Source organism: Thunnus thynnus, chromosome 20 (assembly GCF_963924715.1).
Source record: "Thunnus thynnus chromosome 20, fThuThy2.1, whole genome shotgun sequence".
Taxonomy (NCBI): Eukaryota; Metazoa; Chordata; class Actinopteri; order Scombriformes; family Scombridae; genus Thunnus; species Thunnus thynnus.
In genome coordinates this window covers 15,848,003-15,861,025 of record NC_089536.1, presented here as the reverse complement: position 1 = coordinate 15,861,025, position 13,023 = coordinate 15,848,003, and the positions used below count along the sequence as shown (strand labels likewise).

The 13,023-nt window shown below is 38.2% G+C and overlaps 1 protein-coding gene and 1 pseudogene across 1 annotated transcript in view; one reads left to right on the top strand and one right to left on the bottom strand.

Moving 5' to 3' along the window:
* Window positions 1-13,023, top strand: part of LOC137172614 (polyserase-2-like) — a 38,978-nt pseudogene that overhangs the window by 16,216 nt on the left and 9,739 nt on the right.
* The window catches only part of LOC137171624 (integrin alpha-M-like), a 13,766-nt gene continuing 2,938 nt past the window's right edge, over window positions 2,196-13,023 (bottom strand). Inside the window, exons 3-30 of the mRNA XM_067575656.1 lie at window positions 12,702-12,799; window positions 12,188-12,258; window positions 11,909-12,023; window positions 11,446-11,570; window positions 11,184-11,326; window positions 10,237-10,387; window positions 9,599-9,749; window positions 9,234-9,307; window positions 8,863-8,983; window positions 8,176-8,312; window positions 7,930-8,076; window positions 7,626-7,841; window positions 7,364-7,497; window positions 6,679-6,821; window positions 6,245-6,396; window positions 5,987-6,112; window positions 5,094-5,167; window positions 4,659-4,800; window positions 4,470-4,568; window positions 4,302-4,381; window positions 4,115-4,198; window positions 3,942-4,011; window positions 3,734-3,832; window positions 3,528-3,608; window positions 3,270-3,380; window positions 3,059-3,172; window positions 2,863-2,973; window positions 2,196-2,619 (exon numbers count right to left, since the gene is read on the bottom strand). Of these exons, the coding sequence (XP_067431757.1) occupies window positions 2,527-2,619; window positions 2,863-2,973; window positions 3,059-3,172; window positions 3,270-3,380; window positions 3,528-3,608; window positions 3,734-3,832; window positions 3,942-4,011; window positions 4,115-4,198; window positions 4,302-4,381; window positions 4,470-4,568; window positions 4,659-4,800; window positions 5,094-5,167; window positions 5,987-6,112; window positions 6,245-6,396; window positions 6,679-6,821; window positions 7,364-7,497; window positions 7,626-7,841; window positions 7,930-8,076; window positions 8,176-8,312; window positions 8,863-8,983; window positions 9,234-9,307; window positions 9,599-9,749; window positions 10,237-10,387; window positions 11,184-11,326; window positions 11,446-11,570; window positions 11,909-12,023; window positions 12,188-12,258; window positions 12,702-12,799 (3,262 nt within the window). The 3' untranslated portion in view covers window positions 2,196-2,526. The remainder of the gene's footprint in view (window positions 2,620-2,862; window positions 2,974-3,058; window positions 3,173-3,269; window positions 3,381-3,527; window positions 3,609-3,733; window positions 3,833-3,941; window positions 4,012-4,114; window positions 4,199-4,301; window positions 4,382-4,469; window positions 4,569-4,658; window positions 4,801-5,093; window positions 5,168-5,986; window positions 6,113-6,244; window positions 6,397-6,678; window positions 6,822-7,363; window positions 7,498-7,625; window positions 7,842-7,929; window positions 8,077-8,175; window positions 8,313-8,862; window positions 8,984-9,233; window positions 9,308-9,598; window positions 9,750-10,236; window positions 10,388-11,183; window positions 11,327-11,445; window positions 11,571-11,908; window positions 12,024-12,187; window positions 12,259-12,701; window positions 12,800-13,023) is intronic.

Sequence of the window (13,023 nt, the reverse complement as noted above, 5' to 3'; positions counted from 1 at the left end):
TCCCAGGGGATTCAGGTGTACCACAGCTGACACTCACACCACCCTTTTCACAAGTCCTGAGTCACACCTGTGAGCACGGACCTTGAAAAGGAGCCTGTCATGTCTAAGAAATAGAACTTTATGAATGGACAAGGCATAGACCAGGCCGCTGCCATGCATGTGTCCTCGACACTCACCCCACTGAACAAGGCTGTCGACGCTGCCATGGCATGTGTGGAATGTGCTCAGACCGCAGCAGGAGGGTCCTTACTCACCAGGGCTGAGCGCCAACATCTGGGTCTCTCTGCATACCATGGCACCAAATGGTGGTCCGAAGCTATCAGGATGACCGACAGCCACTCTTGTCTCTCTCTCTCCAGCAGCAGGGGAATGAGAGGAAGAGCAGGAAAGGCATAAAGCAGCCTCTTTGGCCATGGCGTGTGTGCAAACTCATCCATCCCCAAGGGTGGATCGTCTTGCAGCGTCAGGGGGAACCTTAGCGGGCAGTGGGTGTTGTTTTGACTGGCAAACTGGTCCACTTCCACTCACCCGAACCAGTCCCAAATCTGCTACACCACCTCAGGGTGTAGCACCCACTCGTCTGGCAGAAGGCTGCCTCTCAACATGAGGTCGGTGCCCCTGTTCTCCAGACCCGGAATGTGGAGGGCTCTCACAGACAGGAAGTGTTCTGAGACCCACACCAACAAGTTCTCCGCCATCTTCAACAGGGCTGTGGAGTGGACTGGATTTATTTCCCTACAGCCCTAATCCAAACATTGGGGACTGGAGTGTGTTTCTTGGCCTGCAATTAGTGGGTGGCTCAGAGGAGTTTGAGATCTCAACGGTCTCAGGCTGTTGTGAAAATTACAGTGACCAAAACAGCTACAGTGATTATATCCAGCCTGTGTGTGTGGACATTAGCAATGCCAGATCTCTCCCTGCTGGAAGTCAACGCTGGATGGCAGGCTGGGGGACAGGGAGCAAGAGCACAGGTAAGGTTAATATTGTTTGCATGAGAAGTTTAATTACTCTACATCTAGTTACTTTGTACTTTGTTGACTGTTTGTATTCACATTAGTAAATGGGATTTTTTAGGCACTGACAGAGCTGGCACAAGTCTTTGAGAACTTGACACTTGAGTAACAAATTGTGGGAACGCTTCTAACACATTTGCACGTATACCATGGACATTCAGCGGGTAAAATATTTTTTCCCTTCCACCAGTTTCTAAACTTTGTTTTTCATCATGTCAGAAGTTTGTAAATATTAGTGTTTTCAGATTCATCTTGGTTCCAGTTGGCTGTTGTATCAACAGGAGGGAGCAAATCTGTCCGTGCAGACATTCAGATCTTTGCCAAAACTTCAAGATTTGGGTCATTCTTAAAGGAGGCAGTGGGCAACATGCCTTCTCCTGCCGCCACAGGAGGAGCAGCAGGTTTCTCCGTGTCCTCATTCCTGTCCTTCTTTTTACCCATTACCTCTATGTTCCTGTTGTCAAGCTGTTAGGTCTGTTGTCAACGGGATGCTTGAAGCAATTCATTATTGCACTTAAAAGTCAAGTTGACTTACAGCTTTAAACACTTCTCAAAAGCCTTGTTTATATTCTGTATTTGCACGTACAGTAACTCAGGTCAAATAGAAGAAAACATTGAAGAAAGTGTTGCATTTTTAGGCCAAAGATGTTTATATTTTTATAAAAAATAAAATATATTTTTCTGTAGTGTGATGAATTATTTTAAAAGATAATGTCAGTTTCAAAGTCTTCCACTGAATCCATTTAAACGAAGGTCAACTTTTATGTTATTTATGCTCTACTCAATTATAACTCTGTTTTCTTTCTACATAAAAATGTCATGATCAGCTTTGTATAAGGTCAATTTTCATTTTAATCACATATGAAATAAAAATTGATGAAGCATCAAATGTCTTCTTACATACATTCAGAACACAACGTTGCACATTTTAAAATGTATTTAATAGCAAAGCAGCTCACATTGTCAATAAAAGTGGTATCAAATACATATTTATCTCAAGCAAGTAAGGTCCCTGCTCTTAAGGATTCCACCTTGTATTTCAGCAGTTGTACAGTATCATGTGATGAAACCCAGACTCCAAAGGATCATAATGTATTGAATAATTTTTCACTTAAAACAAAATGTACAAATTAACACACATGGTTTGCAGGGATATAAGCACAAATATTTAATTATAGACCAACAGTAAGCTATTCAGTTCAAAATGTGGATTACAAAATCAGTTTTGAAGCTCTAAAACTCTTGCTGCTCTATGTATGGATCACAAGCTCTTTTTCAGGATAATGAAATGAAAGTGTTGCAAGGGTTGCACAAATATATTTTCCATTTAAATGTGTATTCATGAAAATGGCAACACATTTATATATTTTCTATTGAAGACAAACATGCACAACAATTTATGGTACAGATGAACTAATCTGAGATGACAAAGCCAGTGTAGATGTTGGAAGAGTTTTGGTGTTTTCTGGCTTGTATCAGCTTGTCTGTGGGACATCAACTGACTTCATGTTTGTTACTCTGGTGTGGGTTCGCCTCCCTCAACCCCCGGATCAGCTGTTTGTTCCTCATTAATCATCTCCTTGTATTTACTCTTGAAAAATCCAGCCTGAGAGTACAAAACAAAGGAAGTTATATAAAAACACTGCAATCCTGCATTAGAGATGCACAATAAAAACATAAAAAGAACCAAACCAAATGAAAGAATAATAAAAATGTAAAGATGCCACATTCAAGTATTGTCACTGGGTGTATTTTGTGATAAAGGGTGCCCAATACTAGACCTCAGGTTGTCTTATTGCCTCCATGATGCTGTGTAATAAACTGATATAGTGCATGTAAAGTATCTCACCTTGTACAGACCAGCAGTGAGTAAAGCCAGCAGAGCCAACCCTCCCACAGATCCTCCAACAATCTCTTTGGTGAAGTCTGGTTCAGGATACACTTCTACCTCTGCCACAATCTGAGATGTGCAGTGACAGATTTTGGATCAGATCTCCATTCAAGCTCTTTTCAAACACAAATAAACAAATCCGACGTATAATTACCTTGTGAATGGGAGGATTGTTATTTGACCGCACTGAAAAGAAGATGTACTGGTTTCTGTCGTACTCCAGACTGGCCGTGCTGGTCAAGAGGAATTTGGCAGAATCAAGTCCAATCTGAGAGAGAAAAACGGGGGAGTCAGACATTTAATTTAATCTTTAGGATTGTTCATTTTCATTAAAACATTATTATTTTTACACACACATTAGTTACCTGCTTTATCCATTCAGAACTAAGGTTGGCAGAGATTGTGTACTTTTTATGCTCCTGTATTCCCATGACACGATTGCACTTGAACACTCTGCAACTGGCTACAGAGCAGTCCTGTGGGTGATTAAAAGGAGGCCTAAATTTATTGCTGGAAACAGGGAAAACTTATGTGTAATGCACTAAAATACCATACATTTCTAAATCTATATATGATTAGATTAAATTCCACCATGTACAGATGGTAGAGCCTCTGATACTTACCACTGACTTATTTTTCTGTATCTGAGCAACAAAATTTGTGACGGTGGGTTTTTCATCTTTGTCTCTTTGGCAGTCTGGAATCTGAAATAGAGCTGATTCATGTCAGTTTAACAGAGAACAAATTCATCCACAAGGCTTTAGTTGCATAAAAACAGCTACATTTGAGACTTCTGGGGTTTCAGTAACAATGAGTTCCCACATGTTACCTGCAAACTGCTCGAATCCACCCAGATGTCTTCATTACCGAGCTTTATAGGAACCCTGATCACCACAGTGAAATTCAGTGCTCTGATGTCATTTATAACCTAAGAGGGGAGAAAAGAAAAAGACCTACTGAGCATTAAAGTCAAGTCTGAATAAAGTTAATTAACCTTTTTTAAAAAAATGATATTATGATAGGATAAGATTTTTTACCTTAATTGATTGTTGGAGTGGTTTCTGCAAATTACTCTTGCCGTAAGTGAAATTGCTGTAGCTGAGGGAACTGAACAGAAACATTGAATGTTTCAAAGACATTAAGCTTTACAATGTCACTTTAAATTATTTTAAAATCTTTTTAAACTTATTAAATCACATGGAGCACAAACCTTTCAATTGTCATAAAAATGCTGTACTTCACATCAATCCCTTTCATTTTGTAAAGTTCACTTGACTTGGAGTGCTCGTTCCCACTAAGAGAGGTGAAATTAATTGTACACGAGTAATAATAATAATTGTCACATACACACATGTACAGTGATGTGCTTATAGGCTGGAAGATGAACACAACAGTACCTGGTGGCATCTGCAGTGATGAATAACTTCCTGTCAAGTTGACTGTTGCTTTCAATCCCATAGGACACAATGAAGAGCGCCTAAAATGAAAAGAATGAGAGAGATCAGATTGTCTCCTCTCTCGGCTCAGCTGCAGTGAGATGAGATGCTTCTGTACACACTACAAACCTTAGCGTTGGTCTTGAAAATAGGCTTGTCAATAGTGCAGTCTGTCTTTCCTTGAGATAAGCCAGCTCCACTGTCCAAGGAGTTGCACTCAATTCTTCCCTTTATTAAAAAACACACATAATCCACAATCACTGCATAACCTCAGAGAGCAGCTGACAAGAGTTGAATTGAAACAGACTTGATCCTCACCTGCAGGCCTGTAAACTTCCTGTAGGAGAGCCCAGGTGGGTACGTGAGAATGACATGGCTGTTGTAGGAGTTTTCCTCCCTGTTTTCAACTGACACAGTGACCTCCAGCAGTTCATCAATGCCTACTTTGACCTCTGAGGAACTGATAGAATAGGAGAAAATGGAAAAGTGAAGGTAGGAAAAAAAAACATTGCACAAAGATGAAATTGTAACAAATAGAGTCCGGGTGCATGTAACATTAGTCCAGCATATACAAAAAGAGTAACATGCCAAATGCTATGCTTACAGAGTAAAAAATTAAAAGAGCATGCTGACCAATTTGGGAGTGCAAAAAGAAAAGTTAAACATGTCACCTGCCCACCAATAGTGAATCCACAAATAATACAGTAGATCCAAACACCTAAGTCAGGCTTCACATTTGAAAATCAGTCTCACCTGGTGAAGTTGAAATCCACTTTCAGGTTATCTATACAGTTGTTGTCATTGCCACAGTTGATCTCAAAAGGTAACTGTTGAAGAGAGTATTTAGTAAACCATTTTGTTCAGAAAGTGTAAGAGCAAATGGCCAAGACAGACATGACAAATGAATGGAATTACAATTGAACATTATTCAGAGAGTATGATGATGCCTGAGCATTTCATAGTACTGGAGAGCTCTTCACATAGACCTACTTCACATACATAGTACCTAATGGTCAATTATGTGGTGATATCTGTCATGACCTGGCAACCATGTAATTAATCACAAAAAGTGTTGTCAACATGTGACAAACATGAATCAGAAAGTCAAGTTGTTTTTCTTAACTTCACAACCCCTGAACTTTATTGTTAAATCTTCAGTTCAGTTGAAATTCTGACAGTCAGTGAAGACCACATGTGAAAAGTGTGAATTGAACTGGTTCATTTTCCCCATTAGTGTGATTCTTCTGGGCAGATCTGAACACAGTAATCATACTCACTCAGGTGTGGACCAAAACAACCGCACCGAGACCATTTGAGGATATGGTCTCGGTCCAGTCCCAAACAAACTCTGGAGTGGTTTGTTTTTGGTGGGAACATGATGACGTAGCCAAACATTCTTCAGGAGTTTCTTTTGTGTTTATGTTCTTGCTCCCACCCCAGACACATGTAAGCAATGAGAGGAGTGAACGTTCTCTTGTGGCTTGTAGTGATGCTTTTTGGTTGGAAATCAAACCAACGGGAAAATGCACCAAGTTTACCAACTCATCCACTGATTCGGACCAGAGCAAACAAATACAGGTTTGAAAACACCCTCAGTGTGAAATAAAACTGACCAATAAATGAGGGTGTCTTTAAAGATTACTTACAGGATGAAAGGTTGTTGTCTTAGCCTGTTGGGCCAGACTTGGCTTGAGATTTTTGTCAGAAGCCAAACCATCAAAGGTGAATCGGAGCTCGTTGTCAAGTGGATTCAGAGCATCTTCTGGACAGGCCTGTGAGAGGAGGGTACTATTATGAATATCAAGGTAGTGAAGGTTGGTTGTATCAAAAATTATGTTTTTCACATTGAAGCTGTGTGGGTTGTAGTGGGTTTTCCTGATGTTATTAGGTTTTAAACAACTCACCTCAATGTGGAAGCTCACACTGAAGCATTGTTTCTCTAAGCCAAGAGTTATTGAACCACTCTCCTCTTGTTGTTTCTCCCTGATGTAAGCTCGGTTGTTTGGGACCTTACGTGTGGCATCCAGTGTTAAAGTATAGTTAATTGTTGCTCTAGCTAGAACAGATTAGAGTTTAATTTAAAGGTTACTCATGTACACACATACAAGTATGGATTGACAGTGGGTCTGTGGTTTAGAAACAGTTAAGAGAATCAGTGACCTTTATCTATTCGAGAGTTTCTGGTCATAGTTAAGCAGATTGGCATCCAGCTTTAAAGTATAATTAATCGTTGCTGTAGCTGGAATTAGAGTTTCATTTAAAGGTTACTCATGTACACACATATCTAAATGGATGGACAGTGGGTCTGTGTTTAGAAACAGTGAAGAGAATCAGTGACCTTTATCTACTGTAGAGCGTCTGGTCATGGTAAAGCAGATTGTAGCTGTGTTGTCCAGTGGTTTTGAGCAGTCTGAGTTTTGAGTTTGGATTTTGTTTGGGTTGAAGGTCACCGCAGCATCGACCATTACTATAGGCTTTGATCTGGAAATGGACAGAGTACATATGAAAATTGTAAAGCAGTATACCAAAATGACAACTGGTAAATCTTATTTTAGCTGCCTGATACAATCTATTATTGGTGAACAGTTCTGTCCTAAATTGGTAACAAGGTCTTGTTACCAATTTAAAATTGTGTTACCGTGAAAGGTGGACATAATCATACAACCTTATGGTTGTATGATAATCATACAACCTTATGGTTGTATGATAATCATACAACCTTATGGTTGTATGATAATCATACAACCTTATGGTTGTATGATAATCATACAACCTTATGGTTGTATGATAATCATACAACCTTATGGTTGTATGATAATCATACAACCTTATGGTTGTATGATAATCATACAACCTTATGGTTGTATGATAATCATACAACCTTATGGTTGTATGATAATCATACAACCTTATGGTTGTATGATAATCATACAACCTTATGGTTGTATGATTATGTTGACACAAATGAACACAAATGGTAGAATTACATTTGGGAGTAATAATGTGTGACAGGAGCATCTTACCTGAGTAAGACCACTGTTCCCTTTGAACCCACTGCTAAATCAGGCAGATTGTCGTTACTAAGGTCAAAAGACGACTGACTGATCGATATACCAAAGAACTTCAGTCCTGGCTGGACTTCAGAGGAAGCGATTCTCTACATAAATGAAAATATTTGAATCAATCAAAACTACATTTTGTCTAGATTATATATTAAATACAGTGGCAAACAAAAGGCCATACATATCATTCGAATCCTCTTGTTGCTTCTTTGTTCTCGCTCACCTGTGAGTAAGTAGGACTAATCCTTCCTCCTCCTGTTTCACCGTGGAAGATGTAGATGCTACCTTGACCACCATTCTCCAAAGGTGCTCCAACTGCCAAATCATTGAGACCATCACTGTTAAGGTCAGGCAATACAGCAAGAGAAGACCCAAACCTTCCTTGGTCAGATGCATCCCCTCTCAGCACTAATGGATTATCGAAGCGACACTCAACTCTCTGGTGGAAATAGGAAAAAAGGATGAGAGTCAATGTTTGAATTCTCATTGAAAAAATCCAATAGATTCTGGATAGAACTGTCATTTACCTCATTTGATAAGCTGCAAACATAAACTCGTCCTTCTCTATCAACGTCCATGTACATAGGGGCAGATATGAGGACTAGGTCAGTGTACGTGTCACGATCCACATCCATGGCACAAACCACTGCACCAAAATATTCACCAATCTGAAACTGAAAGCAACAAAAAACAATTAGTAAAGTGAGAAAACAACAACCTTCAATTTAATATAAACATTAAATCTTTACATTGTCTTAATCGTGAGCACACACCTGCCAAGCAAAGGGATCAATTTTTTGGTTACGACTGTTTTTGTAAACTGAAATCACAACTCCTCTGTGTTGATATCTTGGAGCACCTACAATTGTCAGTGTGCCCAACCGCGTTTTGGCGACTGCCATGGAGTAACCTAGAATTAAAGAGTCAAGCACATTAGTATACAAAGGCTAGACCAACTAAGGACAAACTGTATCTTTTACTGATTTTTTAAGTGTTAATTACATAACATCATCATTATCTTTGCTGGGAACAATCTTTAAAATTACACATTTCAGCAAGCTATTAATTACAAATAAGCATTATTTATTCTTTTTTTGATTTAACATTAAAAAACTTGCTTTGGGTCACCCCCTACACACTTTTCCTTGCAGGATGCTTCTAGTTCAGAATATTCTTTGCTTTTCTTGTGTGCATTTAAATCTGGATACCATGAGGAGCCTTCACTTTGGTCTTCCCTGAACACATTTTAAAATCATCACAATATCTATATAAGCTGCGTCTTCAGGATTTGTTGATATCTTACTGGCTTCTGCACAACTTTGAATCATAGTTTTCACTCCTTAGTCCTCATTTGTTTTTTTCCTGTTCCTTTCCCAAAATCTTGTGTTTTCAAAAGATGGGAGGAAGGATTACAGTACAGCAGTGTAAATACACCATTGTTTGTACTGTAATATTCATACCCAGATAACTGTCAGGTTCCATATTTGAAGACTCATAGGAGATCCTCTTCTGGCCTGTGCTTGTGTATTGCTGGTAGCCTCCCTTCCACTGGTTGGCACCAACAATACCCATCTGAATCCCCTGCAATTTAGACAGAAATGTATAGAAAATGTGTTTGGCACAAAACATCAGCCAAGGAAAAGGCTAAATGCATCATACATTCATCATCTGGACCTTATATAGCTATATGCTTTTCAGCCACAAGGAGTGACACACAGACGTGTGTGTGCGTGTGTGTGTGTGTGTGTGTGTGTGTGTGTGTGTGTGCATCTGTGGGCGTCTGTGTTTCTAAGACTATACTGTCCAGTGAGGGTCTTGTGTTTTTAATTACCCCAGGCACATAAGCTGCACTGAATCCCACTTGAGCCATTTCCATTTTCAGTGACTCTCCACCAGTTTGAGATCCTGTAACAGCAACATAAATGAGTTAGTATACAGATTTGAAATTTGATTATAGCTCTGAGTTATAATTATAAAGTATTTGCCAAGATATTTATGTATTTTTTTGTTAAAACAGCAAGTCTATATTTTCTAATATTGTCCATGTCACTTCTAATGACTGACAGTTCAGTTTAAAATGGCACTTCCTAATGAATGACATAATAATTGTTTACTTTGGAACTATAACTTTTACAGTAATATCACAATAAAACACAAAAATGATGTGAAGCTGTCATGATAAGGTTACATATGTACCTTCAATAGAGAAGATTTTGTCCTGCAAACTCTGCCGTATTTTTTCAAGAGCGCCAAAGTTTGATACTTGAAACACGTGGTTTGCTGAGGGTTTAGAGGCAATGGTGTCCAGTTCCTGTTTTGCTCTGTAATTATTGAATGCACCCCCCACCTAGGGATGTTGAGAAAACATGTTTGAGGTGTTGTACTGTACAACAAAATCAATTTGTATGCACAAAAGTAAAATATTTGCTCCATTTATATTACTGACTCTCAAACTGATCATCATGTCTTTAGTATGCAAGCATGCAGCATTAAATCATTTGTTTTTTCAGTGCTATTAAAGGTTTGTTTGATAATGCCTGTAAATTTTGGAGTGTAGAAAGTATAAACTATTTTCAGAAACACAAAAGGCAATTTTCCAGCTATACCTGAAACTCCTCAATTATGGTCGAGAGTACAATTTTAATTTATATAATCAAAAAAAGAAAGATTGTGCCTTTAATGTGGACAAATAACATTTTGTGACATTTCATTTTTAAAACCCACAGAAAACAGAGTATAGGTAGCTGCTGTCACCTGAGCTGTATGTGATGTGTTAGTCAGATGTGCTTTAACTTTTTAACATGTTAACACAATACAGTATAAATGCAACTTACCCCAATAGCAAATCGAACAATCTTTTTCTTTTCAGCTGAATTTACTGCATTTTGCAAATCATTCCGGTCATTAGATTCTCCATCTGTAATGACTATTAAAATCTTCTTCACATCTGACCTGGAGCCTTTGCTTGCTGAGAAGACATTGTTGCTGTCAAAAGAAAAATCCACTTTTAATACATGTTCTTGTGGTACATTTTTAATGAAAGAAAATTAAATGTCTTTTAGGTTAAGAAATCACTTGTCACTTACCTCAGTAGCATCAAGCCATGCAAATAGTTTTGGTTTTATTTGTACAAGCTTTGAGATGTCTCTCTGAGATTTCTGAGTAACATGGACATTGTTTCTGAAAACATGTTGCTGGTGAATTTTTAACTTTTTAGTGCTATGAGCACAGAAAACAAAATCCCATACACTCTCCATTGAGGCAGAAATATCAGATCCCAGGCAAATAAAACCAAAACTCTCATGGCTTAATACCACAAGTTGTGCCATTTAATTGCTGTCTTGTTGCCTCTCAACAGTGTGGAGGCAGAAGAATCCCTCAGGTGTCCAAACCCCAATTTAATATTTCCCAGATTAACCAATAAATATAATAGTGAGTGGTGTGAGATGTACTTTAAGTACTGTAAGTACTGTACTTCTAAATGATTATTTTTCTGTATAATGTGTTGAGCTGATTTTAAATTACACCATTATATGTTGTGTTATAATTAAATTGGTAACAGTAGATTTTGAAGTATTTATTTATAGAAATGTTTTAAAAAAGTTTTGAAAGTTTGCCAGTTTAGATGTAATGCTGCTGATTTGTATCAAACTTGGCATGACTGCTGAAAATCAGTATGAACAACATATCATAACACGATAGGAAAACTCTAAAATCAAAGAAAAACACATTGTTAACTTATGAGGATGGTGTCACACATTAGCATCATGAAGGCACTTACACAACGTGTTTGATGGCTTTAGCTGTGTAAGTCCATCCAGTTAACTGTCTTATTCCATCAATTTGAGATTTCCAGTTATTAGTATCAAAAGTGTCAAAGTAGTAATGGATGGTGGGATCTGTGGAGAACTGGGCAATGGCAAACTGGAAAAAAGAAGAAAAAATGGAAATATGTATGGATATAAATGGAGATATGTATTCAACAGTCAAATAATCACACAAGTTACATGGAGGGCTGAGGTATATTTTGAGTACAATCCTACCTTTGTATCCTGTCCCTGGAATGATCCGACCAGATTTTTCACAAAAGTCTTCATTCTATAAAAATCCTCTGCATCTACGCTGCCTGAGCCATCCAACAGAAATGCAATCTCTTGGGTTCGACACTCTGTCAAAAAGGAGAAATACATCTGAATAATTATATACAGTTTCCTCTTGAGCACAGTGATTTAAAACATTTATGTCATCCTGTTGTGAACATTACACATTGCTATATTGTCTGTCTGCTTGTTCCAGTGCTCAGGCATACTGTTGTGCTGATCACTCCAGAAAAGCCTCTTGGCAATGTGAAGCAGTATAATACAAATAATCCAATGCTCAGATTTCTACCAATATTCATGTTGGGTTGTGTGTATGAAGTGATAAGTGTGTGCAGTGGTGCTCAAATATTACTAGACCTTTTTTATCACTACCTTTGAGATTGTAAAAAAAACTCAACCTGTGTACCTTCAGAAGAAGAAGGCACAGAGTATTCAACATGATCATAACTGGATAACTGCAAGCATACACCACTATACAGCGTGATACTTTTGCAGTCCTTTGGGATGGTTGGACCACATGCCTGAAAAGAGACAAGGCCAAGTCCTGATTAATAGATGATTATTTTGCTGTTTTTAAAACAATACATGTTCAAGCTGAAAAAAAAAATGGATTTACTGGTAAAGATACAAACCTCTGCATTTTTATCATCAATGACATGTAAATCTTTGCACTTCACAAACTTACCAGAGTGTTTTGTGTGGTGGGATCACTTGTCATTGTCAAACCAAGGGACATGTTGACTGCAAATTCTGGCACTGCATAAAAACATCAGCCATCAGTTATGTTAAAATCATCAAGATACAACACAACTACATGCTCAGTGACCAAACCACAGCCACCACTAGTAAAATATTTCCCTATCTGATTTGATAACTATTACAACATTACCCAGTCATGACTGTACAGCAGTGTCTCACAACTATGCATATTTTATACTTATATAACCAATTTACCACAAAATGGAATACAATCTCTATCTTAACATGTCAATTATTGAGTCCTAACATTTTTAAAAACAAAAGGAACTGTTATGGGAACAAGTAGAATAACGTTATTATATTCAATCAGTTGGCAAGTAAGCCAGTAAGGATAAAGAGAGATGCCCCAGTATCTGTCTTACAAATCCCCTGAAACAATATCTATCAGATGACAAAAGCTAAAGAATCAATAAAGCATTTTGAAATGAGTAGTTGCTCACCTGGTACTGATACTTTCGTGCAGGATTCGGTGGAGCACTTAAATATTTGGCCTCTTTGACTTGATGAATATTGTGCAAGGGGGGCACTGACCAGCAAACTGAGGAAATAAAACCCAACAATCAAGTGAGAGCACCCGTTCAGGGAGTACAGTGTTGCTAAATAAATCCCACATTTTTAATATTAAGCAGTGTTGCATGCTTATGACCTCATTACTGTGAAACTGGCATATGACAGAGATGCGGGCTGGAAAAAAAAACCCTATCATCGCAAATTTGAGGCAGCATGTGCAAATTTCCCTCTTCCTCACCATCGGGCAGTCTA